Here is a 27,262-nt window from a genome sequence, read left to right on the forward strand (position 1 = left end):
CATCTTTAAATGTTGGCGATTGATTTAAAACTCAGAAATGTCAGACACTGTGTGGGCTAAACAGAATGTGCGTGTTGACCAAATACAACCTACACTCTCTAGTCAGAGGACTTCATTACCGGGTGGGTGAGAGCCCCGTGGGCAGAGGGCAGTGGGCAGGGCCTCCTGGCCAGAGAGCCACCTGGGCAACACTGTGGCTGTGGGAATCTGCAGGGATGTTTTCCGGACAGTCAGGGGTCTGGAGCGGCAGGACAGGGGGCGGGGTCTGGCCCCTCTGTGGAAGCCAGGCGCGCCTCGCCGAGGCAAGATCCTCGCTGGTGTGAAATGCCACACTGGCCGAACAGGTCCACCCTGAGCCTGCTGCCCCTGTGTCCCCTGCCCCGAGCCAGGTTAGGATACACGGCACCTTCATCTGTAGCCAAGGTGTGACTCTGCAGCTCTGGGGGGGCTGTCCAGCCGTCTGTGTGTCCATGCGTGCATGTGACCTCCCCCTTCTGAGGGTTTGGACTGCTTTGGCCAGAGCCCGTGGGCGTCTTCCTGTGGGGCCCGCAGGCAGGCGTTGCTGTGCTTTGTTTCTCCGCCCGGCCTGCCCCTCCCCCCGCAGTCGGGTTTGGGTTTCTCAGTGATCACCTGGCACCCTGGCTGCTGTGGCTCAGCTGGTCGGAGCGTGTTGCTGGTTGGACCCCTGCAGCGGGCACACGTGTGGGAGACAGCCGGTCGGTGCTTCCTTCTCGCACTGAGTCGGCCCTTCAGATTGTCCCAGCGATGCGCCTACCGAGCTTTCACGGAGCACCTGCTTGTGCGGGGTCTTGGGCCAGAGTCACACGGGTGGCCGAAGCCAGGGCGGCCAGGGACTGACGGAGTGGACAGACACGGGGGCGGGAGCAGAGTCTGGGCTGTAGAGGAGATCGAGGCAGCACGTGGGGGCGGGATGGTCAGGGCGGAGGTGACGTGACTCTGTGGTCCCCAGAAGCCTGGGTCCAAGGCAGGGGTTCCTGGCCGGTGTCCTAGCCCATCCTCCTCCCCGCTCTTGCTCACTCCCCTCTGAGTGGGCGGCAGGCCGGCTGGTCTGGGGGTGGGGACCTGGCACAAGGGACAAAATGTAAGGCAGGCACTTGGCCTTCCGGAGCTCAAGGGGTCCCGGAGGAGCAGGTGCCAACGCCTGCCAGTGCCCCTTCATTCATTTAACTTGAAGTCTTCTTAACATAGAGGGAATCACAACTACAAGCGTGGAGTACGAAATTCCAGCCGCGGAGAGGAGTGTAAAGCAAAGAGTGAAATTTCTCCTTCCACCTCTCCATTGACTGTCGTTGGGGGCTTTCTCTACAGACTTCCTGTGGCTTATTAAAAAAATTACCTGTGAGTGTTTGAGAACGTGTTGTCTAGCTTAACCATACCTCCTTGGCCTGCTGGAGGGGAGGGGAGACATAGCTGTTCGGGCCTAGAGCCCTGGGGCGGGGCGGGGGCACTCCCTGCAGACCCCGTCCTCCCAGCCCGGCAGCTGCAGGGGTGGGGTGCTCACCAGGGAGACCGTGGTCGAGGTGGGAAGGGGGAGTGGTCTTTCCCCAGCAGCTTCCCTCCTGCTCTGGCTCTGGTGGTGGGTGAGAGAGGAGAGGAAGCAGGCTGGATAGCAGTCTCAGGATTTCTCGTGCAAATAGGACTCCCCAAGGGGCCCTGGGGATTCAGTTATTTCTGTTTTTGCTCACCTGTGCACGGCCCTGGGGACAGGGACAGGAGTCAGCTGCAGTCCCTGCCTGCCCTGGAGGAGCTCCCAGCCGGGGGTGGCAGAGGTGCATGCAGCCTTGGTGAGACCGCACTGGGCCAGCTCCCTCTGGGGCCAGTGGGTTACCATGCAGAGGCCCTGGAGCCCAGCCCTAAGGGGAGCTCTCAGGGCAGGGGGTGGGGGGGCAGCCAGGCCTAGGCGGGAGTGCGGGCTGGGCTCAGGGAAGTTCCTGGGGGAGGTAAAATGAACTAGGATTCAAAGGAGCTTTTCTCAGCCCTGGTTCATCATCTGATGGCGCTTGAAGTACCTCCCCGTCTGCTAGTGAGGAACTGGGCAGGAGAGACCTCAGGTCTGGGAGACGCAAGCACTGGTGCTGCTGTTTCTCGTGTTCGGAGTCCACCCGTTTTCCCAGTGGAGGCCCGTGTGGACTGACACCCAGCGCTGGCTGAGGCCTGGGCCCTGCGAGGGGGAAGGAGGGCACAGGGCGGTCGTCTGCTTGGTTAGAGCGGAGAGCCCAGTCTGGGCAGCGCGCCGGCCCCGCTCGACACTGCCGGGGGGACCCTGGGCAAGGAGCTTGGTCGTCTGTGAGCCGGGCTGAGGACATCTGCCTGACTTTCAGTTTCGGAACCAGTGTCCTCCCAGCGTTGGGGTGGTGAGATGGTGGATGGTGATGAGGATGGTGATGGTGATGAGGGTGGTGATGGTGATGAGGGTGGTGATGGTGATGAGGATGGTGATGGTGATGAGGATGGTGATGGTGATGAGGATGGTGATGATGATGAAGATGGTGACGATGATGAGGATGGTGATGGCGATGAGTGCAGGGACCACAAGACGAACACTGGGGAGTCACCTCGTGCCAGGCACTGTGCTGTGCGCTTTGTGGGCTGCCACCGCTGCCACGTCCAAGCCACGTCACTCACTCCTGGACCCTGCAGGCCGAGCCCGAGGCTGGCCTCCACCTCCAGCTTTGTCTGCCTTGCTGACTTTGCTGCGCCCCCTGCTCATCCCGGCCCCCCCAACTCCAGGTGCCCCAGGCCAGGATCTTGCCCTTGTAGTCCCCTCCCCCTGGATCACGCTGCCTGCACAGCTGTGACCTGCTTCCTCACTTCATCCAGCCACACTGTCAGACGCGGCCTCTTCCCCGCCCTCTGGCCTGGGCCCTCCTGTGTCTTCCCAGCACTGGTGTTTGCCTGGCGTCCGCGACCATCCGCTTGTGTCCTTCTCCCGACCAGACTGAGCCCTGGGGTGGGGGGCATGATGTCTCGTTCCCTGACGTGTGTCTGGCCTCTGAAGTGGGGCCTGGCACGAGGTTGGTGAATGAACAAATCCACGTATTTTATCGGGTCCTGCCCCGTGAGGGAGGCACATGGATATCTGCGTTTCACAGACCAGGAAGGTACGCCCAGAGCGATGGGTTGACCAGCTCGCGGTCACACAGTTGGGACGGGACAGGCAGCCACTGAGCCCGGTGTCCGTGGCAGAGCCCTGTGTTAGCCTGGCGATGCCCCCACCTCTCCAGAACCTGGGGGGGCCCGCCCTCCAGGAGGGGCTGAAACCGGGAGGGATGGCACCCTGGGAAGAGAGGAGGCATGGGGCCAGGGGGGGAGTGAGAAGAAATGGGGGGGGGCCTCTCAGAGGGCCGTGGGTGACGCGAGGACACAGTGAGAGTCGGGACAGGGAGCCTTTGCGAGGGAATCCCTGAGAAGAGGGTCCTTCTGGGGCGCCACTGCTCCCGGGGACCAGCTGTGTCACCGGAGTCTAGGCTCCCCGTGCCGGCTGCGGTGTCTGGCAGCCGCCGTGTCCCAGAGGAGCTCAGGCCTCGCCCGGCTGGTCAGGGCGGAGAAGCACGCGGTGAGAGGGAGGGTGGGAGGGAGAGAGCGTGTGTCCGGCCTTGCTGTTTGCGTTGTTGTCACGGCTTCTTAATCAGCCTATTTCTGGGAGCGATGACTTCATCTCCTGTGATTCTCGCCACAGCCATTGTCAGGGCTCCATGGAAAGATCGGGCCTGGCACCATCCACGCTCCCCTAGCGGGCTGGGCTGGGAGAGCCAGTTAGCTGGCCCCTGCCCGACCTGGGTCAGGGGTCTACGGTCGGACCTCCTCCAGGAGCCTCCCCTTCCAGTAGCCACCCTTCGATCTGGCCTCGCTGTTCCTGGGAGCCGAGAGCAGTGAACTCCAGCCAGCTACCGCTCGCACTAGATTGTGGGCCGGTGGCCGGGGCGGGGCACACGCAGGGGCACACGCAGGCTCTGCCCTCACAGGCTCCTGCCGGCTGCTGGGGGAGGTAGGCAGGCCACTAGACTCAGCAGTTAGCAGGGCTCTGGGGGGGCCAGAGCAGGGAGGGAGGCTCTGCGGAGTTGGGGGTCTGGCCCCAGTGGGAAGGAAGGTCAGGGCTGCTGGAAGGCGCCCCTGTGTAGAGGCGGGGAAGGGCTTGCTGGGAGGTTTGGCAGTCAGGTGTCGCTGGCCGCGTGTGGTTGTATGTGGGGCTTGGCGAGTGGCAGGGGAAAGGGAGGAAGAGGTGGGAAGGCAGCAGGGTTTGCACTCGATCCTCAGGGCCCTGGGAGCTGGAGGGATTTAAGAGGGGTGGGAACTGGTCAGAGCAGTGATTTTGGGAGCAGCTCCTTGGCTGTGTGTGAGGCCGGGTGCGGGCGTGTGTCTCACAGGGGTGTCCAGCCCACGGCCCAGGATGGCTATGAATGCGGCCCAACACAAAATCATAAATTTACTTAAAACTTTTTTTTTGCTCATCCGTTTCCGTTAGTGCTTGTATATTTAATGTGTGGCCCAAGACAATCCTTCTTCTTCCAGTGTGGCCCAGAGACTCCAAAAGGTTGGACACCCCTGGTAGGAAGAGAAGGAGGAGGAGGAGGAGGAAGAAGCTAGTAGTTCTGGGCTGGCCTGTTTCCCCTTCCTCCTCAAAGGGGAGGGTCCCGTCTCCCTGCCCCTCCCTGACACTGCCTGGAGCTCTGCCCACCCGTACCCCTGACAAGCCTATAGACTGGGGGCGGGAGGTGGGGAGGGGCGATGGGGGGAGCTCTGTGAAGGGGCACAGACCTCGGGGTCCTAGTCCACTCCTTGAACCCCAGGGCACCATTCACCTCTCCCAGCCTCAATCGGTGGGGGCCCAGGAAGCAGCAAGAGAAGCAAACGTTTCATTTGGCTCAGATGGCGGCCCAAGCCTGCGGGGGGGGGGGGAGCCGGGGGGGGGCGGGTGGCTGGTGAGGGGCTAACGTATCTGTTAAGACTTCTATTTTCATTTCCCCCAAAACCGAGAATCTGCAACTGCCTGCCCCTTGCGCAGGCATCCAGCAGGGAAACGCTGTGAAAGGGGCCGTTCAGCAGGCTGAGGACGGCCAGGCTCCCCCCCAGGGGGTGGTCTGCTCTCCCTCTTGTCCCCAGATACCACCCCTCTTCCCTTGCCCGCCTTCACTGTTCCCCCTCTTCCGTGTCATCTTTTTTGGGTAAGAAAACAGTTCAGCATACATTTCCTCAGCATCTTCTATCTGCCTTGGGCCTGTGCCGGGCCCAGGAGGTACGTGGTTAGCTAGCTTACTAGGCAGCTGTCCCGAGGGAAGGCTGTCGAATTGTCTCCTGTTTAAAGCTCTGAATGCAGAAGCGGCTGGCCCCGGGCGAGGGGCCCTGGTTTCTCGGCTCCTCTGCCTTCTGCCTGTGGGACAGCGGGCCAGTTACAGGACCTCGGTGTCTTCAGCCCAACACCCGGGTCGGTCGCGGATGAGCCGAGCCCTTCCTATCGGAAGGCTCTGGGGTCCTGCTCTGTCCTGTCCAGGCACAGAAGCCCGTGCTGAGTGCAGTGTCCGGGCAGAGCCCAGGGGGCAGGCTCTGGATGGAGTAGGCAGACCCAAGTTTGAATCCAGTTGTCCAACTTACTGTTTGTGACTTTGGGCACATGACTTCCTTAAACCTCATGGAGCCTGTGTTTTCTCCAGTGCAGAGGAGTGTCACGGTGTGCCTGACAGGCCGTGCCCTGCCCGGCTCCCAGGGATGTCACTGGTCATATCAGTGCTGCTGAGAGCCTTGCATTCTGCAAGAATGCACCCCAGTCCCTCCTGTCCTCTTCCCAGCTGCGAGTAGCAGAGGGCAGCCAGTTAGAGGAGGCCTCCAGCCTAGCCTGGGAGAGAGGCTGGGGAGGCAGTAACCCCCAGGGGCCCCCCTGGTAGGATGGGCCCCCACAGACAACCCCAGGTGGGGCAGGCAGGGTCTCCATTCAAAACCCCCACAATTTGAATATGTACCTCTTCGGAATTGTGCCTTGCTTTGTGAAGAAAGAGTTTGTCAATGAAATTAATAGAGTAAACGAGATTTGGGGAGGGCGGGCAGCCAGGGGAGAGGGGTTATTTAAACACACTTCAAAGAACGTTCTTCCCCAGCATCTAAGCCGCACCATGTGCATGCGGAATGATGGTGCTAATTATAGGCGGCCTCATCTGTTCACAGCAAGTTTGCCTGGTTGTGCAGCGTAATTGCGATCGCCCAGTCAGGCCCCCCGGCTCGCGTCTCTGAAGATAACAATAACAGTAATAATAGTGCCTGTCATTGTGTGATCCCTTGCGATGTGCCAGGCATCCCACCAGGTGCTTGATAGTCATCGTCTCCTTCAGTCTTCACGGCAGCCCTGCGCCCCAGAGATGCTTGTCTCCGGTGCGCAGGGGGTGAGGCCGGAGTGTGGAGAGTTTAGGTGACTTCCCGGGCCAGCACCGCCCCCCGGGGCTGGCAGTTGGGGGACTGACCCGAGGTCCCGCTGAGTCTTGCGCTCTCCCCTCTGTGGCACTGCTTCTCGGGGACACGTGACACAGGTGCTCGCTTTGTACCTTGAAGCTTTCTCTTTTCCCCTGGGTCCTCTCAGAGACCCCCTTTGGCTGGAGAGGAAGCCGAGACCCTAGCAGAGTGTCGAGGGCAGTGCAGGAGGTGAGACGGGGGCCCCCAATTTGGGGGTAAAACCAGCCTCAGCATCCCCACCCACCTTCCCGCAGTGAGGGGCGCAGCCCTTCCTTGGCCTCCCACGAGGCAGTAAGCAGGTGGTGGGGGGAGGGCGGGGGGACACCAGCTCGGAGTCCATTGCTTTGCACACGTTGTCATTAAATGGAGGGCGCGCATGGCTGGCTCGTGGCCACGTGTAGCCCACGGCAGGTTTCGTTGGGTCTGAGAGGGCAGAAAGGTGATTGTTGGTGTTTTTTTTTTCTTTTAACTAATTTACCAATACTTAACCACCCCTAAAACATGCACCTGAAAAACCAGGATTTCTGGCTTTTCCTGCGGGGGACAGATGCGACAACACTGGGCCTCTGTGTAGGGCCAAGACTGACCTGCAGTTGCCCCCGATGCCACTCCACCGAAGGCCGTCGAGGGCGCGCAGCCAGGGTCAGCTCTGCCCGGCCATCCTGGGGGGAGTGCGCGTGTGTGTTTGGGGGTGTGTGTAGGGGGCTCCTATTCTATAGATGACCAGCCTGCGGCCCAAGGGGCCTGACTGGGCCCCTCCACAAGGCTGTTGCTGAGCCAGGACTTGAACCTCCATCCTCACCGTCTGCCTCATGTGGTTTTTCCCCTCATTGCCTCCCAGCCACGTCCGACCCCCCGCTGGCCACCAAGGCAAGAAGGAAACCTTTCTCGGGCCTAATGACTCAGAAATAACCAACAGGGAGCCCGGGGAACTGTTCCTATCTCCCCCTCTCCCTTTCCACCCTCCTCGAGGCCGGAGGGGACGTGGGAAACCTATTCATTTAAACTCAATTATTTTCTCGAAGACAGAACAGAACTGAATTGGGTCAATGCTATATTTGCTGTGCTCAGCTGTTTCCCCTGCAACGCTAACCCGCGGGGTGTATTGCTGGGCGCCGTGCCGCCAGGCCCACCAATTAGAACTCCCTATCAGTGGCCGTTCCTCGGCAAGCTGGCCTCGGGAGCAGAGGACCATCCCCCGCTCACTCGCCCAGCAGGCCGTGGGTCATGGGGCACTTAATGTCCAACACCAGTCCGCAGCGCAGACGCTCCTGACAGGGGCGTTTCTACCAGTGAAGAGGCGGAGGCCCGGAGAAGCGAGCTGCTTGCAGGAGAGGCAGGTGTTGGAGGCAGATACACGCCCGGGACCTTACTACAAGTGTGACTTGGGGCAGAGTGCGTGACTGCTCTGCGCTTCCGTCTCCTCGCCTGTAAACAAGGCACGCGAACTTGACACACCTCCTGGGGTGGGGCTGTCACGATGTCAATGTGACGCAGTGTGCCCGGGGCCTGCCTGGGGCGAGCCCACCTGTCGACACACGTCCCCTTGCACATGGGGCCACGCTTCCTGCCACTCTCGTCAAGCAGGGACTTGAGGAGCGGAGTCCGGCGGGTCCTGGGAGGAGGGCGGGTTGGAAGTGCCGTCCTGTTGCAGAAGCGCCACCTACTTACGGGAGAAGTGTGGGCAGGGTGCGGCCGGCCCCCCTCCCCCGCCCTCCGTCTCTGCTGCAGAGGGCTGGGCATTCCCCGAGGCCAGGCTCCTCCAGCCTCGCATTTGCCTCCAATGGCCAGCTGTGGGGCTGGGACGAGGGAGGACCTAGCCCTCCACTGCTGACCTCTGGGCGAGGCACCCAGGGCGCAGTGCCTGGACCTCTTGTGTCCGTGCTGGAAGCTGCAGGTGGAGCACAACTCCTCACCCGCACCCCGAGGTGCTGTTGCTGTTCCCAGGGCTTTAGGGGGTGGATAGGAGGACGGTTCAGGGAGGTCTGCATTCCTTGGCCTTTTAGGAGCCGTGCGTGAACCCTGCTGTTGGGCCTGGCGCTGACCTGGTGTGGCAATGGCCGTGAGGGCAGGCCGCTCTGGTGGGGTGGGGACAAGACTCGCGTGCTGGGCAGCAGGTGGCCTAGTCAGAGACACATTCTGGGCTCCGGAGGGAACACAGGGAGCACGACTGGAGGGGTCTCTGGGGACAGGGCGTAGGGATGAGGGGGCTGGCGCTCACAGGCCCATCCGCTGGAACCCTCCTCCCTCGTCCCCTGCCCCCCTGGGTCGCATTCAGCCCCCGGAACACCGTGCCGGGTGTTCCCAGCCCTGGGCATGGTGACAGCCAGAAAAAGGGAGAGGCTGACCATGTCTCCCTGCTCGTTTGAGGAGATTTACTCTCTGTTTTCCCCAGGAGCCATCCCATGGGTGGCAGTTTACGGCCCCTGAATGCTTTGATGGAAACGTTACATGTTTTGAGCGAGCATGTGTCAGCATCACCCAGGGGGTGGGGGGGGGGGGAAGGTTCCAGGATTCTGTGCCAGCTGAAGTCATTAGCACAGACACCGGTCAGCAGGCAGATCTGGCGGGTGTTGGGGGGAGGAGGTGGCCAGAGGGGCTAGAACCTGGCTGTTCTAAGGGGAGGGGAGAGGGCATGTGAGCAGGGCCGGGGTTGCCGGGGGGGGGGGGGCTGGGGGGAGACTGTCTGAGCAGGTGAGGAAGAGGGAGGGAACTAGGAGGCTGAAAGTTGACAATAGGCATTAGCCCCCCCACCCCCTTCCCAAACCAGGGTGTGTGAGAACACACGAGGGGAGGGGAGGGCAAGGGCAGAGAACAGGGACTCTGGAGAGGTGGGCACTGGCAGCTTGGACCAGGAGGACAGGCCTGGGCGAGAACGTGGAGGGGCCTGTGACCAGCTGTGCGACCCGGGTCAGCTTTTCCGCCCTTTCTGAGCTTCGGCTTCACTTCAGTGAAATGTGGCCGTGGAGACCCACAGCTCGTGGCTCTTGGGAGGATTCATCAAGATAGCGCATGTGAAACAGCCAGCACCGGGCCTGGCGCGTGGCAGGTGCCAGGACACATTTGCCGTTTGTGGGTGATGATAAAACCGCGCAAGCATAGACGTGCTCGCACGAATTAACAGCTGGGGTGCCTTGAAACTGGCACCCGGAGTTGGCCCTCAGTACGTACGGGTGTGGTCCCTTCAGAAGTCCCGGCCCACGAGCCGTCAGGCTCTGGGCTGAGTGTCCTCCGTGGGGCGTCCCTGCCTGGCCCTGGGCCCGCTTTCGTCCCGCTGACTCCTCAGGCCCCCCCCCTCCGCAGCTCCGGCAGCTCTCGGGCCCCTCCGAGAGGGCCTCTGCCCTCTGCACAGCCTCTGGAGGGAGAGCCGTGGTCACAGGAAAGGTCCTCTCCCTCCTGGGACGTGAGCAGCCTCTCTCCGTAAGAGAACTCACAAGCACTCCCTGGAAGTGTTCTCTGGTGGTCTCGGGCCGGCTCCCGTGCACCCCAGGAAATGCGAAGCTTCCCGAGGGAGGAGGGTGCCAGAGAGCCTGGGCTAGTTGGGGAGACACCCTCAGATCTGAAATGGTGAGACATCTGGGCTCTCCGGGTGTCAGTGTCCCTCACACGGCGATGGAGTTCCAGGACCCGGAGGGACGGAGACGAATGGATCCCCAGCGCCCCCGGGAGAGGTGGGGCCACGCCAGGAATTCAGGAAGAGGAGGAGGGCTCGCACACCCCTCTGCCCCGGGACCTGGAGAGAGGCTTCCCTCAGGTGGGGGCAGTTGAGCTGCGTCGGGAAAGGTGGACGAGAACCAGAAATAGGGGCAGGAGGGCAGAGCAGTGGGGGCAAAGGTGCAGCCTGAGAAAGGACAGGGCACGCATGGGAAAGTGGGAAAGGAGGTCCTCGTGGCTGAGTGGGAAGCGTGTGGGGCCTAAAGATTAAGGAGGTCTGGGTCACTGGAACCAGCAGTGACTGGATTGGCCGCCTCTGAGATTCCTCCAGCTGCCCTGGGAGGGTCACCGTGTTCTCACTCTGTACTTCTGCACATTGTTCGAGATGACGCAGGAAGGAGCTTGCAAGAAGAGGCTGTGCAGTCCTCTGAGCTGAGGCTAAGAAAGGTGTACAGGAAGCAACTCTCTCATGGTCAGATAGCCAGTGAGTTGGGGGCCCAAGTTGGGATGTACATCTTTTGACCCCCAGGCCCAGGCTTATTTCACTTTAACTTGCGACCCCTCCTGTGACAGCTGTCATGCAGAGGGAGAGACCCTGTCATAGGAACCCATTTTGTTTTAACAAGATAACAGAACTGTGTGGGTCAGGCGGTGGGGGGTGGGGCTTCCTGCTGGGGGAAATCTGAGAAGGCTTCCGGGAGGAAGAGGTATTAGAATTGGGGAGGGATACAAGGGGGACAGGGAACAGGTGCAAATGGTTGTCTGGGAGGAGGCACATCTTTCAGATGAAGTTGGGTCAACTTGTGTAGGTTGTCTCCGGACTGGACCCCTTCATCTGTGTAAGGTGGTCACAGTGTCTGTCTGCCTTGCCTCGTTGTTGCCGTAACTGAGGCTCCCTGGGGCCTGCACCCTGGAGGAGGCGCCTGGAGATCCTTGGCTCCCTCCTTCTGCGTTGTTGTCCTGGCTGCTCTGGGAGCCAAAGGGGCTGCTTCTGCCTGAGGGCCGCTCCCTGTGACTCTGCTTCTGTTTTGAAATTTTATTAAGACATTGGATAGGCCCAGATGAAAACTGCGAGGGGAAACCTCGGAAGGAAGGGAACCACTCTAAGCGCACCCCTGTCTCATGGCTAAGGGCCCCTGGGATTGGGGTGGGAGGGCTGTGGGCATCATGGGGTCATCTGAGGTCAGGATCCACTGTGCCCAGAACAGGGCGCAGCAGGGGATGGAGTGAGTTAGGCCTCCCGGGGTGGGGGTTGCTGTGTAACCACGGTCAGACCTGTTCACGCCAGCCCTGCAGGTGCCCCGGCCAGAGCCCTACCCAAAGTAGGTGCCCGATGGTCTGGCACTCAGGAGCTCGGTTGTTTGCCAAGGGACCAGAGCAGGGGAATGAACCCCCCCACCAGGGGGCTGCATGGGGCGTGTGATGCCTCTGGACACAGGAGCCGGGAAGTCAGCAGGACCCCCGGCAGGGGTCTGTCTCCCACGGCCTCTCTGCGTCCGTGTTTGCGCGGAGGGATTGGATTCCACAGTCCCACTGCATCAGGAACTTGTGCCGCAGCCCCTTAGTTTGAGGAGCCCCACTGGGTGGTGGCCGTAAGGGAAGGGGGTGTGGTTCTCTGCCTGTGGTAGGGGCCCAAGAAGTGGCTGTGGCTTCTTGATTGGGGGTGGAAAAGTGGGTGACTCCAGGAAAAAATGTTGGGTTGGCCGGCCATGCCCTTCCCTAGGCATTTGCTTTTTGGTGAGGGTCCAGGGAACACGACCCAAGGGTGAAGCCCCAAGCCAGCAGTGGGGTGGCGATGGGTCCTCGGGCCTGACTGGGTCTGGCTGTTGAGGTCTTACTGAGTACACTAGCCTGGACAGCTTTCTCTGCTGGTGCCCTCCCTGTCTCCCACTGGCCTGGGGCCAGCCCAGAGGAAACCTGAACCCGGGACTTCTTGCTGTCTGGGAACCAGGTTCTTCCCAGCTAGGGGGCGGGGTCAGGAGCCCTGCTTCCCCTTGGCCTCTTGCCTGGTGACAGCCATGCAGGCAAATCCCTAGTCTTGTCTGCACCTCCGTCTTGGTTTCATTTTTTAAATGTTTGAGTGGAAGTGAGGGAGAGGGTGGGTGTGTGTCTGGGGTGGGGGCTGGGCTCCGGGCTGCAGCCTAGGAGCTGGAGGAGCCAGGGTGGGGCTGTGGAGCTGGGCAGTCCCTCCCCGTGGTCTGAGGGAAAGTGTTTGCAGCTGGGGTCAGCTGGCCTCGGAATGCACCCAGCCCTGGGGCCTGGGAAGGGAAGGGCCTGCCACTGCAGGTGGGCGGGTGGGGGTGGTGGGGGCGGGGCCGGCTGAGTCCAGGGCCTGCGTGTTGGGGATGGTGCCGCCAGGGGGGAGTCTGGGATGCTCGGAGAGCTGGGAGCAGTGCCCCGGGAGGTGGCTTTGGTGTCCCTTCCAGGCTTTTGGTCACCCCTGCTCCCCCCTGCAAGCTTTATTTAGCTGGCCGACCCCCAAAAGATACGTTTATTCATTCAACACATCTGTCAGTGCCTACCTTGTGCCAAGCATTGGCCTAAGGCGTGCCCGGCTTACCAGGGTGAACAGGCCCTTGTTCCTCCTTGTTTCTGCGGACCTGGCGTTCTTGGGCCAGAGACTGGGCGCAGGGGAGGGGGGAAGGTAAGCTGGGTGATTGCATCAGGGCAGTGAAGGAAATGAAGCCAGGCGATAACTGCTTAGCTGGAGTGCTCAGGAATGGCCTGTCCTAGGAGAGGACACTTGATCCAAGACCAGAACAAGGCAAAACCAGCCTTGCCGAGAGCCAGGGCCAGCGGAGGGAACGGTGAGTGCAAAGGCCCGGAGGCGGGCCCCCGGCAGGATATGACCCTGGGTGGAGCCAGCACGTTAGGGGAGGAGCCTGGAAGCCACCTCTCCCGGAGGCTTCGCCAGACCTAAGGACCCTTTCCGGAGGCTCGGGAGTGACTGTTCGTAGGTGGCTTCCTAGACGTCTTGGACCTGGAGGTTGTGCCATATGGTCACCTGTACGGAAGACTGTAATTTTCCACTCGTTCTCTGGAGGACCCGGAAACCTCTAGATGTTGTCACCGCTGTTTTTTTTAAGTCATTTGTGAAATTGCAGCTTGGAAGACAGATTCAACATGTGCTCTACAGGCAGGGAAAGCCTGCCTGGGCACGCCTCTTAGATGCTGGCCTGGGCTGAGAGGTCCCCAGATCTGGCCCGGAGTGGCACCTGAACACGCAGCAGCATCTTTAGGGATGAGCCTCTGTGGTCTTGGACTCCTTGGTGACAACCTTGGCAAGATCCTTGGCCGGACCAGAGGGTCTGCTATCTGGAGGCCTGGCCGCCCTCACAAGCTGGATCTGGCTCCTGGGCGCCCTGTGTCTAGACCCGGGTCAGCCAAGAGGCCAGGATCCCCGCCGACAAGGTCTGTGGGTGGCTCCTTGAGGGGAGGGCATGGGAAGCCTCCTCCCCAGTGAGCCTCCGGCGGGAGCGGATGGAGTCTGGAGGGTGTGGGGCTGTTTCTCCTGGAATCCCAGCTTTGGGGAGCCACCTGTCCCGGGGCCAGGGCCTCGTTGGTGCGTGGGGGTGGTTAGCAGCCAGCCGAGACCCTTCGGGGCTTGGGAGGAAGCGAAGGAGGTAGGGGCTGGGGTTGCTAGGCGGGCTGCTTCCGCCTTCTGGGAACCGGGCCCTGCCCTCTGGGAGCTTCAAGTCTTGGGGTGGGGATGGGAGGCTGGGGGGCACCTGGAGGGTGATTTAGGCCCAGGGCACTGGTGGGGTTGGCAAGGTGGGCTGTGAGGAGGGCCCTTTGGCTTCAGGCTGTGTTGCCAGTGAGGACCCTTGGCCCGTTCTCTAGCCTGAGGCTCCCGGCGCAGGTGAGGAGAAGGGGGAAGCCACTGGGGCGGTCGGACACAGGTTTAATAATCCTAGCCCGTCTCCCTGGCGGTTAGTATTGCAGGAGAGAAGCTTTACTCCTAAAACTTGTATTGATCCAGGCACTAATGAAAAGCAAAGGGCTTTTCGGAGCAAGGTTTCTTTTTCCCTCCTAGAAGAAGGACATCAGAGCCCTAAAACACAAATTTGTTTTCCTCCCTCTTTCCAGAGTGGGGTGGGGAGGGGCGGGCGGGCGGCTGCATTTGGATTCCACCTCTTCAGGGCGCCTCCCTGACTGCATGGGCCTTAGGGCACCACTTTGTTCTCCAGGAGTTACCTGGAGTTACCACCTGTGCATCTGGCCCGTCTCCCAAAAGGGCTGGGGGGCTGCAGAGGCCCCTGGCTCACCTGAGCCCCTCGGGTGCTCGGGCAGTGAGAGGCGCCTCCCCAGGAGGCGTTCATGGTTGGAGTCTTTCTGGGCCTGCTTCCTTTGCTTCCCTGTTGCTGTTACACATTCTTATTTTAAATACTTAGTGAGCTCTTATCGCATGCCAAAGCCTCCCTCCCCCTTAGGACACAGAAATACAACAGACATAGCCCTTGGCCATACAGAGCTTACCTTCTGGCTGGAGACACAGGTAGTCCTGAACAAGTAAAGGAATTCCAGGTTGGGTGACAACAGTTCCCCCACTGGATTTTTGTCTGCTTGGGTCAGCACCTGGATTCCTGGCGCCTGAACAGGGGACACGTAGTCTGCCCTTAAATATTTGCTGGCTGAACGAGCAAGGTGTCCTGAAGGAAGCGCGCCAGGTGTTTCTGTGGGGAGTAGTGGGGGTGGGGCGGCTGGGGGAGGGCTGAGTTTCAAAAGAGGACCGAACCAGCCTTTTGAAAATAAGGGTGGAACGAGAATTCCCTCTGGGTGCAAAGTCCCCTCGGCGGCGGGAAAGCCGGGGCTGCAGGTGGCGGGTGGGGGGTTGCTGGATGGGGTCAGAGGGTAGGGAGGACTTCCTCCACCTGGGAAGGGGTTTGGGTGTATCTTGAGTGCTGTTAGGAGTGATTGATGGGTTTCTAACCCTGGAGTTAAGCGATCAACCGATTTGCATTTCTGAAGGGTCCCTGTAACTCCCCAGCAGAGAGAAGGGGGCGAAGTGAGGCCGCCTGGGGCATTTCAGGCTCGAGCTCTACGGGTGTCCAAGGGGAGCGTTTAGATCTTGTGAATCTGGTGCGCAGGGGTGGGGAGGGCTGGAGAGAGACACTCAGGAGTTTGAGCCCACTGGATGTATATGTAAAGCTGAGGTGTGGATGGAATCGCTCCAGGGAAGTATTGTCCTGAAGGAGAGAGAGCGCCCCACGGCAGGGCCGGAGGAACTGCACACGGGGACGGGAGGCCGAGCGAGTGTGCCCGGGGAGGAGTGTGCTGGGGGAGGGACGCCGGGCCCTCGAGGGAGGAGGGGCGCCCCAGCGTGGGGGCCTGGGGCTCTGGGGGTGGGGGAGTGACTGGCCTCCTTCAAGCAGGGAGGGGACAGAAGCTGGGGGTGCTTCTGGCCACGTGGGGGCCTTGGGGCACCTGGAGGGGAAACGCTGGGGCCAGGACAGGTGTGCTGAATAGAAAAGGGAGGTGAGGAAGAGGAGGCAACTGTGGTGGGTGGCGGTGAAATGCAGGGAGAAACTGGTCAGGCTGGGGAGTTGAGGAGGCCGGGGAGGGGCTCCGACGTTCTTGTCTCCAGGCCTCGGCCTTGCGGGTGTGTCAGGACCCTCTGGGCAGAGTGGAGCCGCCAGTGGCTCTGATTCGGGGGGCTGGGGTGCCCCGCCCACACACAGATGACCTTTACCTGCAGCTCTCTAACCCCTTCTTACTCCTCTCCTTCCGCTCTCCGGAGGCTCCTCAGTAACTGCCCTGTAGAGTCATTCGGGTCTCCTGACCTGCCCTCTCCCCGTTTCGCCCGTCTCTGCATGTAGGCCCCTAAGAGGAGCACCCTGGGGTGGGCGTACACCGAGGGTCTCCTCCCCTTGCCCCCGGCAGAGCCGGTCTTCACGTACATGAGTGGCTTTGGGCTGGGAGGCTCTTCGTGTGTGTTTGGCTTCCAAAGAAGTGTGAGGTCTTGGCCAGGACCTTGACCTCCCCCAAGGCTGGATTGGATGGAGGGAGTTCAGAACGTGTCTGTTTGGGGGAGGGTGGCGCTGGAGAATTGGGGCCATCTGAGGTCCGATAAACTCCAGGTGCGTTTTTCAGTGTCTCCTGAATGAGTAACACTCCGGTATTTGAACCTTGTGGCCTGCCGGGTCGTTTTGTTCGCTCTCTCTGCCGTTGGTTAACGTGTGTTTTTACGTCTGTTGCGTGTAGGGAACGGCGTGTGTATATCCTCACTCTACACGTGAAGAAAGGGAGGCTCGGGAAGGGGAAAGCTCTTGCACGGAGTTCTCCCGTTGCTAACTGACACAACCAGAATTTCCGCTCAGGCCTGCAGACCTGCCAGGTCGGGCCACCCCTCCCTGCCTGATAAACTCTGTGGGTGCGGGCGGAGGTAACGCTGGCACCTGAGGCACCCTGGTCCTGCTGCCCCTTGGGGACAATGGGCTTTGTGCTCTGCCAGATCCGCAGGCAGGGCTCTCCTCCTGCTCCTCAACCCTGCTTCCTCTGGCGCTACACACGCCCCTCCCCTCTCTCGGCCTGCACGCCTGCTGCTTCAGGCTCCAGGAAGGCCGGAGGAGGCAGGCCTTGACATTGGTCAAGCCTTGGGGGGGCCGACGGAGGCCGTGTGTGTGTGCCGCAGGTGTGGCCGCAGGTGTGGGGTGGCTTGTGTGGCTGCTGCGCAGCTCCCCGCAGGAAAACCAACTCAGCTGCACCACAGACCCTAGGGGACACCTGAGGAGGGGAACCTCCCCCCTCACCATCACTGGGGAGTGGAGTGAGACCCAGAGAAGGCCAAGGTGGGGCTGGGCTCTGCCTAGAGAGGTGATGCCACATGCTGCCTCCTGATGACGGGCAGCGTGGCTTTGTGCCCTCTTGCCCCTCCCCCCGCCCAGCAGACCCCAGTTAGCCTGGGGGTGAGGCTGGTGCAGGTTCGGGTTTCTAAGGGTCTGGGCCGAGGCCCAGCCTGCTGGCAGTCTTGACTGCCTTCTGGCCCAGCTCCTTCCGGGGTGCCGGCAGTGTCTGGGAGGCACTAGGAGGGTGGTCTTGCCTGGTAGTCACTGAGGGTCCCAGCTGGACTCCTTCGTTTTCACGGGAAGAAACGAAGACCCAGAGAAAGGTGACTTGCCCGGGGCTACGACCCCGGACCCCGGTTTCCAGCTGTGCGCTTCCCAGCAGAGCCGGGCGGCCACCGTCACTGGTCTGGCAGCCCTTCCTCGGGTGCTTGCTCAGGGCCGGACTTTGTCTGTGGCTCTCGGACCCCTCACAGCCCCTGGTGAGGCTGAACCCTGTTATTACCACCCCTGTCACAGAGGGGCAACCGGAGAGGCCCAGAGAGGTGACCAGCCTTGTGAGAGAACACACGAGTTGCAAGTGGCACAGTCCGGATTCGAGCTCAGACAGTCTGGCTTCAGGGCCCGTGTTTTTAGCCTCCCTGCCCCCTCCCGCCTGGCGGCTGGGCTGGCCCTGCCCACTCGTGGAGCCGCGGGGCCCCAGGAGAGCCCGAAGCCCTGGGCTCCCCTGCACCTGCCACTTCCCCCAGCCAAGCAGCCTGCCCAGGGGGAGGGGCCTGAGGGCCTTGGAGTGAGGGGCTCCGCCCTGGCAGGGCACTCTGTCTCCTTTCATGTTGCACCAGATGTCCCGATTTCTGGTTTTCTCGTCTGGTCTGCGTGTGAGAAGGGGGAGAGAACCTAGCCAGACGAAAGCCTCGGGGTTGGGGCCCCTGTGACAGGTGATTCCTCATCCTCACGCAACCCCCTCTTTGCTGCCCGGGAAGGAAAGGTGCTAGGGGCTATGCAACAGGTGGGGCCCGGGCCCCAGGCTGGGGAACGGTGAGGCCTCCGGGAGTGGGAGGGCGCAGGTGGGGGAAAGCATCCTGGCTTTGGCTGACCTCACGTGGCTGGGTCGCAGCGTTGCTGCAGACTGTGGAGAATCCTGGGCAGGTGGGCAGCCTCTGCCCACCTGGGCTGCCTCCTCTGCGCGGCGGGCTCAGCTAGCACCTGTCGTGTGGAGTGGTCATGAGGGACAGTGGTCCCGTGCTATGAAGTGCTAAGCTCTGTGCCAGGCACGAAGTGGGTGCTTATTTTTTAAAAGATTTATTTGTTTATTTTTTAAAGATTTCATTTCTTTATTTTTAGAGAGAGGGGGAGGGACAGGAAGAGAAACATCAGTTGGTTGCCTCTTGCACGGCCCCTGCTGGGGACCTGGCCCGCAACCCAGGCATGTGCCCTGACTGGGAATCGAACCGGTGACCTTACAGTTCGCAGGCCAGCAGTCAGTCCATTGAGCCGCACCAGCCAGGGTTTTACTCTTACTCCTAAGATGTAGCCCCATTGTTTTTGGGGTTCTTTGGGACATTTGGGTGAAATTTGGATTTTTACTGTGGTGTATTTTATCTCAAGTCTTCCTTAGAAGTCCAAGGCCTTCAATCGGATCATGACTTTTTTGGTTTCTTTTTTTTGTTTTGTTTTCTTTTTTTGGTGTCCTGTTTCCTATACAGCAAAAGGGATCTGTGCCTTTAAAACCCTGGTCAGCTCAAGTGGGACACTGTGCCTTTAAAAGCACATTACAGAGAGTTGGAACTTAGCCTTTGTTTAACTAGCCATGATTAGTCCCAGCGGACAGGGCTGGAGCGGTGTGTCCAGGACCGGAGCTGGGTCGGGCTGGCTGGGCCCGGTGGGGAACGGTGGGCAGCCGAGCGGCTGTCCTGGCCTCGTGGGGTCCTGGGCCTGGTGAGCTTGGTGGCCTCGCTGAGGGATGGTGAGTGGTCTGAACAGAGAGTGGAGTGAGGGAGGACGGAAGCGGGGAGGCTGCCAGCCTTGGGGCCGTGGACCGGCCTCCTGGGCCCGGGCCCATCTCCGTGAGGCGGGCGGGAACTGCCGGTCGGAGAGGCGCTGTCACAGGTGCCAGCCTTGGGAGGGGCCCGGGCATTCCCTGGGGACGGCGTCCCTGGCCCTCGGCAGACGCCTCCCGCCAGCCCAGGACGTGGAAGTAGTTAGGGTACACTGCCAAAAGCAAGGAACAAAGTGTGTTGAGGCGGCTTTTAGTTTTTTAAGGGAGAGGGAGCCGGTGTCGGTCGGTCCTTCTGTGAGCAAGCCCCGCGGCCTCTGCGGCGGCTCCGTCCTGACCCGAGCAGTGCTCCGGGCAGCTGGAAAGTTTTCTGGGCCCAGGAGCTTGGCCTTTGCTCTGCGTGGCCGCACCCTGGGCTGGGCCGGGCCGGGTGGGACTGTCCTCCCGTCTGGGGGCCCTGTCATCTCGACCCCAGGCCCCCAGCGGGTCTGTCTCTCTTTCTCCTTCCTTCTCCCCGAGTGTCTGTCCCCCGATCCATCGGCCTGCAGGGTGGGGTGCTGAAGACCAGGGAGCTTGTGTCTGGGCCTGGAATGTGTTTTGCTCCAGCTTAAATATTTGGAGCGGTTGTCAGGAGCCAGGTCACTGTGATGCAGCGGTCTTGGCCGGGGGAGCACCCCGTCTCTGAGAAGTCAGAGATCGTTGCCGACTTCCCCACGGGGGGGTGTGTGTGGGAACAGTTGAGCTGCCTGGCTTGTTACGTACGAGTGTCCCTTGGTCCTAGCCACTTTCACGGCCACTGCTGGGGGCGGGCAGCAGGTCAGATTCCTCCCAGCTAGGTGTCCTTCGCTCCATTCTCCAGGCAGGGGAAACGGTTTGCCCAGGGTCACTCGGGAGGCGACAGTTCTGATGACCCAGGGTTCCTGTCAGTTACCTGGAACCACACACTTTCTGTAGGTCTGGTGGAAGCCGTCGGCACCGACAGGCAGGGCAGAGGGTTTGCGGTTGGAGCCCGGGTGCCAGGCCTCCAGCCCTGGGCTGGGGCCTGCAAGCTGTGGTCCTGGGCGCCGCTGGACCTCCCCAACTTGGAGTTTCCCCGGAGGGCCTTGTCAGTTCTGCTGGGGCAGGCGCCCTGGAGGTGGTGGTCTTTGAGCCAGGTGTGGGGGTGGGCCGCCCCGTGGACCTGGACCCAGACGGGGCTGAGCAGGGCTGTCTGAGCTGGGTTGGGCTGTACCTTGGAAGCTGTATTTAACATGTGTGGCATTATTGATTGGAATTCCATGGGTCAGGTGGCAAGTAACAGAGCCAGCTTATCCCAGGGGCAGCTGTGCCGGGTGGGAAAAGAGGGCGGGCTCTTGGGTCTGGCACAGGGTTCGGGCCTGGGGAGGCCCTGGAGATCTCAGAGCCTCAGGTTTCTTCACTGCAGTTGGGCCGCCGGGCTCCCTGAGGGTCAGAGGTGTGTGTGTGGGGCGGGGGGGGGGGTTCAGTGTGGGGCCAGTGTCCCGTGTGCGCTTCCCCAGCGTGTGGGCAGGCGCCGGTGTGTGCTGGTGAGGCGGGGACTGGAGAGCCATAGGCGGCTTTGATGCCTGCAGGTCCCCAGGAACAGGGGAACTCAGCAGCCACGCCCCTTTCCTTTCACTGGGTTTCTCTGAGTTTCTGCCTCTGCCGGTGGCCTGGGAGCCTGTGGCTGGCGGGCACCACCCTGTCCTGTTCTGCTACTGTCCACCGTTCCTGCTGTCTCCTGCGGGTGACAGTCTGGGAGGCAGAGCTCTGAGGCGCCCTGGAAGTCTCAGACACCAGGCTCCGGGAGGGAGGGGAGCGGGGTCCCCACGACCCCCAGGTTTGGTGCTGGTGTCCTGGAGGTGCTCAGTAACTCTGTACTGGGGTGCTGGGTTCCGTAGCCCAGGAGTGGGGGGCGTCAGTCAGCTTCATGAACCTCCAGTGGCCCCAGCAGGAGGTAAGGGCAGCCCCATTTGTCAACCGAGGGAGCTGAGGCGCAGGAGAGGCTGGCCAGAGATCTGCACTCCCTGGGGCCACAAAGCCCCTCTGTCCCTCATGGTGGCTCGAACTGAAGAGGCAGCAGGGCTGGAGAGGAGCACTGGGGCTGGAACCCAGGTGCCAGGGTTTGTTTTGAGGCGCGTCCATCTCTTCTTAAATGGGGGCTTGGAGGCATGTACTTAAAGGGGCAGTGTTCCGCAGCCCGCTCTGGGAGGTGGCGGCTGGGCGGAGTGGCCGAGGTTCTCCGGCTCAGTTGGCAGAGGCTTTGGGAGAGGCTTCCTGTGGGGCAGGGGCAGGAGGGCTCTGCCTGCTGGGCAGAGTGGGAGGCCTCTTGGAAGTGTCAGTGGTCCCGGGAGAAGGCAGGAGCAGCCAGAGAGGCCACACGGGGCAGCACAGCGCAGAATGCTCCAGAAAGGCAGGGCCAGGGCGCCCTGCGTGGCAGGCTCCCCTGCAGCACCCATTTCACAGGCGGGACGACCGAGGCATGCAGGTGCGTTACAGCGACCCGAGTGGCAGAGCGTTGTGTTTGCGCCTGTTTGTTTCTGAGGAGGGAGGCCTCATTTCCGTGCCCCAGTCATCAGCCAGCTGGGGCTGTGCTGGCAAGGGCCTGCCCGGTGCGGAGGGACGAGGGAAGAGCGGTCCCCAGATCGCGTTGTCACGCTAACACGGCGGCTCACACAGCCCCAGGAGACCCCCTGGCGTGGTGCCCGGTCCCGGCTGGAGGAGATGAGAGGGGAGATGCTGCTTCCGCCCCTGCCCTCGAAGTCCACAGGGTGCCATCTGAGCCCCGGAGGGCTTCCCGGAGGTGGGCGGCGGGGAGCAGTGTGATAAGCCAGGGGGGAGCGGCTTCCTTGAGGAGTGGAAGTCCTTGGTTTTCAGCTCATTCATTTTTTATTTCATCATCCCTCCCAAGTTGGGTCATGAGTCCCCCGGGCCCCAGGCGGCTGTCGGGGTGTTTATGGTTTCTGGCGGGGGCGGGAGAGCCCGTCAGAAACCAGGCGCTCACTGGGTGGTGTGACCTGTGGGACCGAGGGCTGCGCTGGCAGGAGTGAGGAGGAGACCGGCACAGACTGAGCTCACAGGGAAGGAACGCCTCGGCCAGGACCTTGAGCCTCTCGCCAGGGCTGCCCGAGGGGGGGCTGGGGTGGGGACGGGCAGGGGCCAGCACGGGTGGCGGCCACTCCGGGGCTGGCGGGCCAGGGCTATAGGCAGATGAGGCCGGGGTCTGAGTCCCGGGTGCTGTGCCCCCTGGGTTAGGGTGCTGCTTTACCTTGAGTGACAGGGTGGCTTAGGGTTTGGGCGCGTCCCCCTCTCTGATCCTCCCGAGGGGCTGTGCCAGGCCTGGAGGTTTCTCCCGAGGACCGGAGAGGGCGGGGCCCGGGGCCCTGAACTAACTTCAGGTTTGCCCAGATCTCATCCTATTCAATGAGTGTTCCTCAGATTCTCTTCTTTTAAAATTCAGGGCACTTTGCTGCTCCACTGAGGTTTATGAATGTTTAAAAACTGCTTTGTGGTCCCCAAAGTAATTTGACGGGTCTGACAGCTATTGATTAAAAATCCAAAATTATTCAGGTTGCAGGAGGACTTGGGGGATTAGAGGGAAAGTTTTTTTTGTTTCTTCTTTGTCTGTGTGCCCTTTGCCACCTCCCCCCTCCCCCCCAAAAAAGGGAAAATAAGATGTGGGGAGGTAGCCACATGGTTTCAGTTTGGTTTTGAAAACTCCGTGGGGCTGCAGAATCGTCCTGGAAGGGGTGGGGACGGGCACGGCCAGGATGCTGAGGGTGCGTCTCTGCCCTGAGACGGGAGCAGCGTCCCCGTGCCCCTGGTCAGTCTCTCCTCCAGCCTCGTGGCCCAAGCCGCCCGCAGGCAGCAGTGAGGGGTGGCTCTGCTGTTCCAGGGGTGGTGGCGGTGGGAAGAGATGTGGCAGCCGGTAAAGGGTCCCTCACGTCTGCAGGGAGTTGGCCCCGGGGGGTGGGATGGCCGTGCTTCCCGAGGTGGCTCAGCAGGTGGGGACACGGCAGCCTAGGGGAAGAGGGAGCCTGCCAACGCTGTGCAGTGGGTCTGTGGGTCCCAGCACAGGGGGGTGGGCCAGGCCAGGAACCTGCTGGGCCCCTGGGCTGACTGGATGCCCCGCCTCCAGGCCCGGCCCCTGTGAAGTAGGTTCCAGGACAGTCCCACGGAGGGTGATCTGGCCATGGGGACCCCAGCTTCCACTTCTGTGCCCTGGGACCCGGCCAAGCCACTCCCCTCTATAAGCCTCGGTTTCCTCTGGTGTCCCAAAGCCTCTGTCATCGAATCCTTTACACGGACCGGGGCGTGTGTGAGAAGGGTCGCCCCTTGAGCTGCAGCTCCTCGGACCTGTCCGAGTGCCCGCTCTCCCTTTCTGCCTCTCTCGCGGGGTTGTTGGGAGAAGGCTGGGCACTGGGGTGCGTGCCTGGGAAGAACTCCCGTGGCACATGAGGCTGAGCTCGTGGCTGCCAAGACCAGGCTGCTGTGGTGCCTCCCAGTCCGTCAGCACCCCGGGGCACCTCTGGGAGCCAGAGCATGTGATGAGCCACCCCGTCCTCCCCTCTTGGTTGCCAGGGTGTGGGTCCTTCTTCGCAGCTCAGCCCTGAGGCGTCAGGGCAAACACTGGCTCCCAGGTGTGGGGTGAGGGCAGTAGACCAGGCCCCTTCCAGCCCAGGGCTCAGTCTGGGCATGGGACAGGGTCCCATTGGTCCCCAGGGCTGCCTCCAGGCCAGGCCTTGTCATCCCAGAAAGCCTTCCCAGACGGGGCCAGCAGCCTCCCTGCCTTTTAAGGACAGGCTGTGTCTCCCCAGGGCCCCGGGAGCCACAAGGCAGCTGCATTCTTCTCCCCTCCCCTGGGGCCCCCGCTGGGCCAGGAGTGAGGGCTGGCCCTCTCAGCAGCCAGTTCCCAGGCCAGGAGGGCAGGGCTGGGCCTGGGGGGAGTTGGCTCCGCGGGCTGTTCTGGGTGGGGGCGGGGCACGCACTGTCCTGTCTGTGTCCTGCCACCAGATTCCCAGGAGGTCGGCGCCCTTTCCCGGCCTGTGCGCCAGGCCCCAGGGGCAGATTTTCGGCACAGCCTCCTGGACCTGCCCAGCTGTGACAGGCCAGAAGCGTGGCTGGGTGGTTGGCATGTTGGGACCTGACTCCAGAGTCCACAGGTCCTGCCAGCCCTTGGGTGGGCACCTCCTTCGTGAAGACCAGCTTTATCTAGCATTCCTACCCCTTCCAGGCCTGGCTGTGGCAGTGGGCGGTGGCATGGGACCCCACAGCTTGTCGGGGGGAGATTGCGTTGGGGGGGTCTGTACTCGGGAGGTCTACTCAGTGAGGTCTGCCACCCACCCTCCAGGCACCCCGTTCTCCCTTCCTTTCACTTCAGGAAATTAAGGGTGTTTTGTTGTTTTTGCCCCCCCCACCCCCCCCCGAGACATCCCAGCATTTGGGTAGAAGGAGTTTGTCCCATTTTGCAGATGGGGAAAACTGAGGCATGGAGAAGGTAAAGGATCTGAGTAGTCCAGGGAAAGAAACAGAATGGCCTGGGAAGTCTCTAGTGTGTCCCCACAAATGTCAGGAGTGTCGTCTACCCTGGAAACGTCGGCCTTGATGACAGGATGACAGCGTGTGCGGCCTTCCTCAGCCTGCGCACGGCTGTCCCCGGCCCCACTGTGGCCCCTGCCGTGGTGTCGGGCAGTGCGGCGAGTGCAGGGAACCGGCAGGAGGGGACGGGGACTGTCATGAGTGGCTGCAGGAGTCACCGGCATTCCCTCCTGCTGCTCTCCCCAGCCCAGCCCCCCCCCCCCCACTGGATCCCTGCGGCCACCCTCGGAGGAGGAGACGTCCCCCTCCCGCTGACGGGCGGGGAGACTGAGGCCTGCAGAGTCGGAAGACTTAAAAACTCGAGGTCTCGCGTTTCACCAGGCGTGGAGACTGGATCGAAGCCGGGCACCCTTGACACCAGGCCCTCCCGCCCTCCTGCCTGTTCCCATCTGCTGGGGGGGGGGGGCATGAGGGTGTGAGTCCGTGCACTTCTGGGGCTCACTGACCGCCTGGCCTGTTCCCTTAACAGCCCGCCAGCAGCGCAGGCAGCCCCTCCACAGCAGGTGTAAAAGGGTCCCCCTGTTCCTGCCTGTGCACCTCCAAATACAGAGTGCCACTCCCTCTAACACCAAACCGGCCCGGCCCATTTGGGGACAGCTGTAACTGAACTGTAACTGAGCTGTCCCGGCCCCAGCCCTGTCCACTGGGGACATGCAGGGCAGCTCCCCTGCCCCTTTGAGATCCGGAGGGTGACCCTGAGCCTCCTGCTTTCCAGGCTCTGCAGTCCCACCCCTGCCCGCAGCTGGAAACATTCTTCGCACATTTTGTTTCGGGGTACCCTCCCTCCTTGAAATAATGGGGGCTTTGCTAAACTTCTGTATTGCTAACCTTTTAGGAGAAAAGAGGATGAGTTAAAAACACTGCTCGCGAGCTGGCTGGGAGGCTGGCTGATAAGGCTGCCTGCAGCCCAGGAGCCAGGACAATGCCCCGTTGTTCCCGTTCCCGCCCTCACCACGAGCTGCTGCTGAGACCTGGCTGTGTCCGCAGCTCTGCCCCTGCCCTTGCACGTCGCCTGGGCTCCTGGGCAGCGGCTGCCCCGCCCCAGCCAGGCCCTCTGGCTCTTCCTCCCAGACCCCGAATGCGTGGGTCACGGCGAGCAGGGCGGCGGGCTGGGGGCCTTTCTCTGCCCATCGTCGCCTGTGGGGAGATGGGAGGACGAGCCTCGTGCTGATGGCGTTAGCCTTGGACTCTGCCGAACGGGGTTTGGATCACGCCCCGCCGCTTGCCACCAGTGCGGCCTCAGGCAAGCCACGCGGCCTTTCTGAGGGGTGGGACCTCCATCCTGAGAGTTCGGTGAGGAGGCCGGTGGGCAGGTGGTGTGGAGCCAGGCCCGGCCACTCGGCCTGGGTGTGAGCTCCTGTCCGAGGCTAGGAACAGTGTACACAGTTGTGGGGGCATTCGGCTGGGCTTTGGGAACGGCGAAAGAAGGGTTTTGTTAGGCAGAGAACGTTGAGGGAAGGTAATGTGGGTTTTGGAAGGCGTGAGCACGGACCTGCAGAGGGAGAGGAAGTTCAAGGCTGGTCGGAGACCGGCTGGGGAGGTGCATCTTGCCAGGGTGTGGTTTGTGGGGAGGTAGCGAGGGGCAGTTAGGGGAGGGTTCGGCCCGGGTGGAAGCAGGTGACTTGTCATCCGTAGGCCTTGAGGGGAGGGCGGATGGATGGGAGTGACGCCCTGTTGGGTAGAGGGGCCAGTGTCGTGGGAGGGTCCCGCTGTGGTCTAGACGGAGAAGGTCAGTGGGGCACCCCTGCCCCGTGGTCCGCAGACCCTGTCCAAGCAACTCTCAGTAGCTTGGGGGTCCAGGGAGGGCTTACTGCCCTGTGGCCTTGGCTCTCCCATCTGTGACCTGGGACTCATGGTACCCCCCTTCCCGGGAAGTGAGAGGGTCCTACTGACCACACAGCAGCGGTCAGAGCCTGGCTCTCTGCTGTGCGGGAGCAGCCTGGCACCTTGGGGGAGCCCCTGGGCCTCTCTAGGCCAGAAGAGTCCTGACTCCTCCTCACAGTGAGCTTGGGCCTGCTCCACGTCCCCCCACTTGGAGGAATGCCAGGGAGACGGGGAGGGTCGGGGCTGCCCAGCTGCAGTCAGGGTGCCTTGATGTGAGCTTGCCCACAGCCCTCTGTTTACCCAGGAACCTGCCCCCCGAGGCCTGGGCCAGCTGGGGCATGTCTGTGGGGCAGGAGGGTGGGGCAGAAAAAGCAGGTGCTGCAGCTCCAGGTTCCAGGCTTCAGGGCCTGGCTGGGGCCTGTTGGGCTCCTGGGCTACAGAATAAGGACCCACTGGTGTCCCCGGGCAGCCCCAGTCCACTCAACTCTGCCTCCCTTTCCTCTCTCCAGCCCACTTGGTGGGTCCCCAGCTCCACCCGCCCTGGCTCCCAGAATCCCTGCCTGGCAGGGGGTTCTGGGCTGGGCCAGAAAGCAGCCTGGTCCTGACCCGGAGGCCGGGTTGTCAGCTCTGGGTGGCAGGCCCAGGGGGCCGTGGGCCCCAGCTGTTCCTGGGCCGGCTGCCTTCCCCAGCACCTGAGGCATGAAGCCCCGTGTGGGAGGGAGGCCTGGAGCCTGCCCCATGAGGTGGTGGCCCTGGCTGGAATCACGGCTGAGGGCACGACACGGCATTCGCCATGCTGTGATGAGGGAACAGGGCCTGGGGGGCTCGCCAAGGGCAGAGCCTGCCGGCCCCCAGCACGAGGTGGCACAGCAGGCAGCCTGCTGTGCCTGTGTGTGTGAAACGCTGCCTCCCAGGGAGAGGGCGCTGGAGGAGCAGGGGCACCCCAGCT

General features: G+C 62.0%; 1 protein-coding gene across 7 annotated transcripts in view; it reads left to right on the forward strand.

Annotated features, from left to right (window-relative positions):
* The window catches only part of LOC114493992 (DAB2 interacting protein), a 183,080-nt gene that overhangs the window by 126,856 nt on the left and 28,962 nt on the right, over nucleotides 1–27,262 (forward strand). Inside the window, exon 1 of one of the 7 annotated variants that reach the window (XM_036022168.1) lies at nucleotides 13,047–13,527. The exons of 5 other annotated variants lie outside the window; for them this stretch is intronic. In XM_036022168.1, the coding sequence (XP_035878061.1) occupies nucleotides 13,358–13,527 (170 nt within the window). In that variant the 5' untranslated portion in view covers nucleotides 13,047–13,357. Of the gene's footprint in view, nucleotides 1–13,046; nucleotides 13,528–18,722; nucleotides 18,865–27,262 lie in introns of those variants that run through there. One more of the 7 variants, XM_036022169.1, reaches the window with a different exon arrangement.

Source organism: Phyllostomus discolor, chromosome 3 (assembly GCF_004126475.2).
Source record: "Phyllostomus discolor isolate MPI-MPIP mPhyDis1 chromosome 3, mPhyDis1.pri.v3, whole genome shotgun sequence".
In the NCBI taxonomy this organism is placed as follows: Eukaryota; Metazoa; Chordata; class Mammalia; order Chiroptera; family Phyllostomidae; genus Phyllostomus; species Phyllostomus discolor.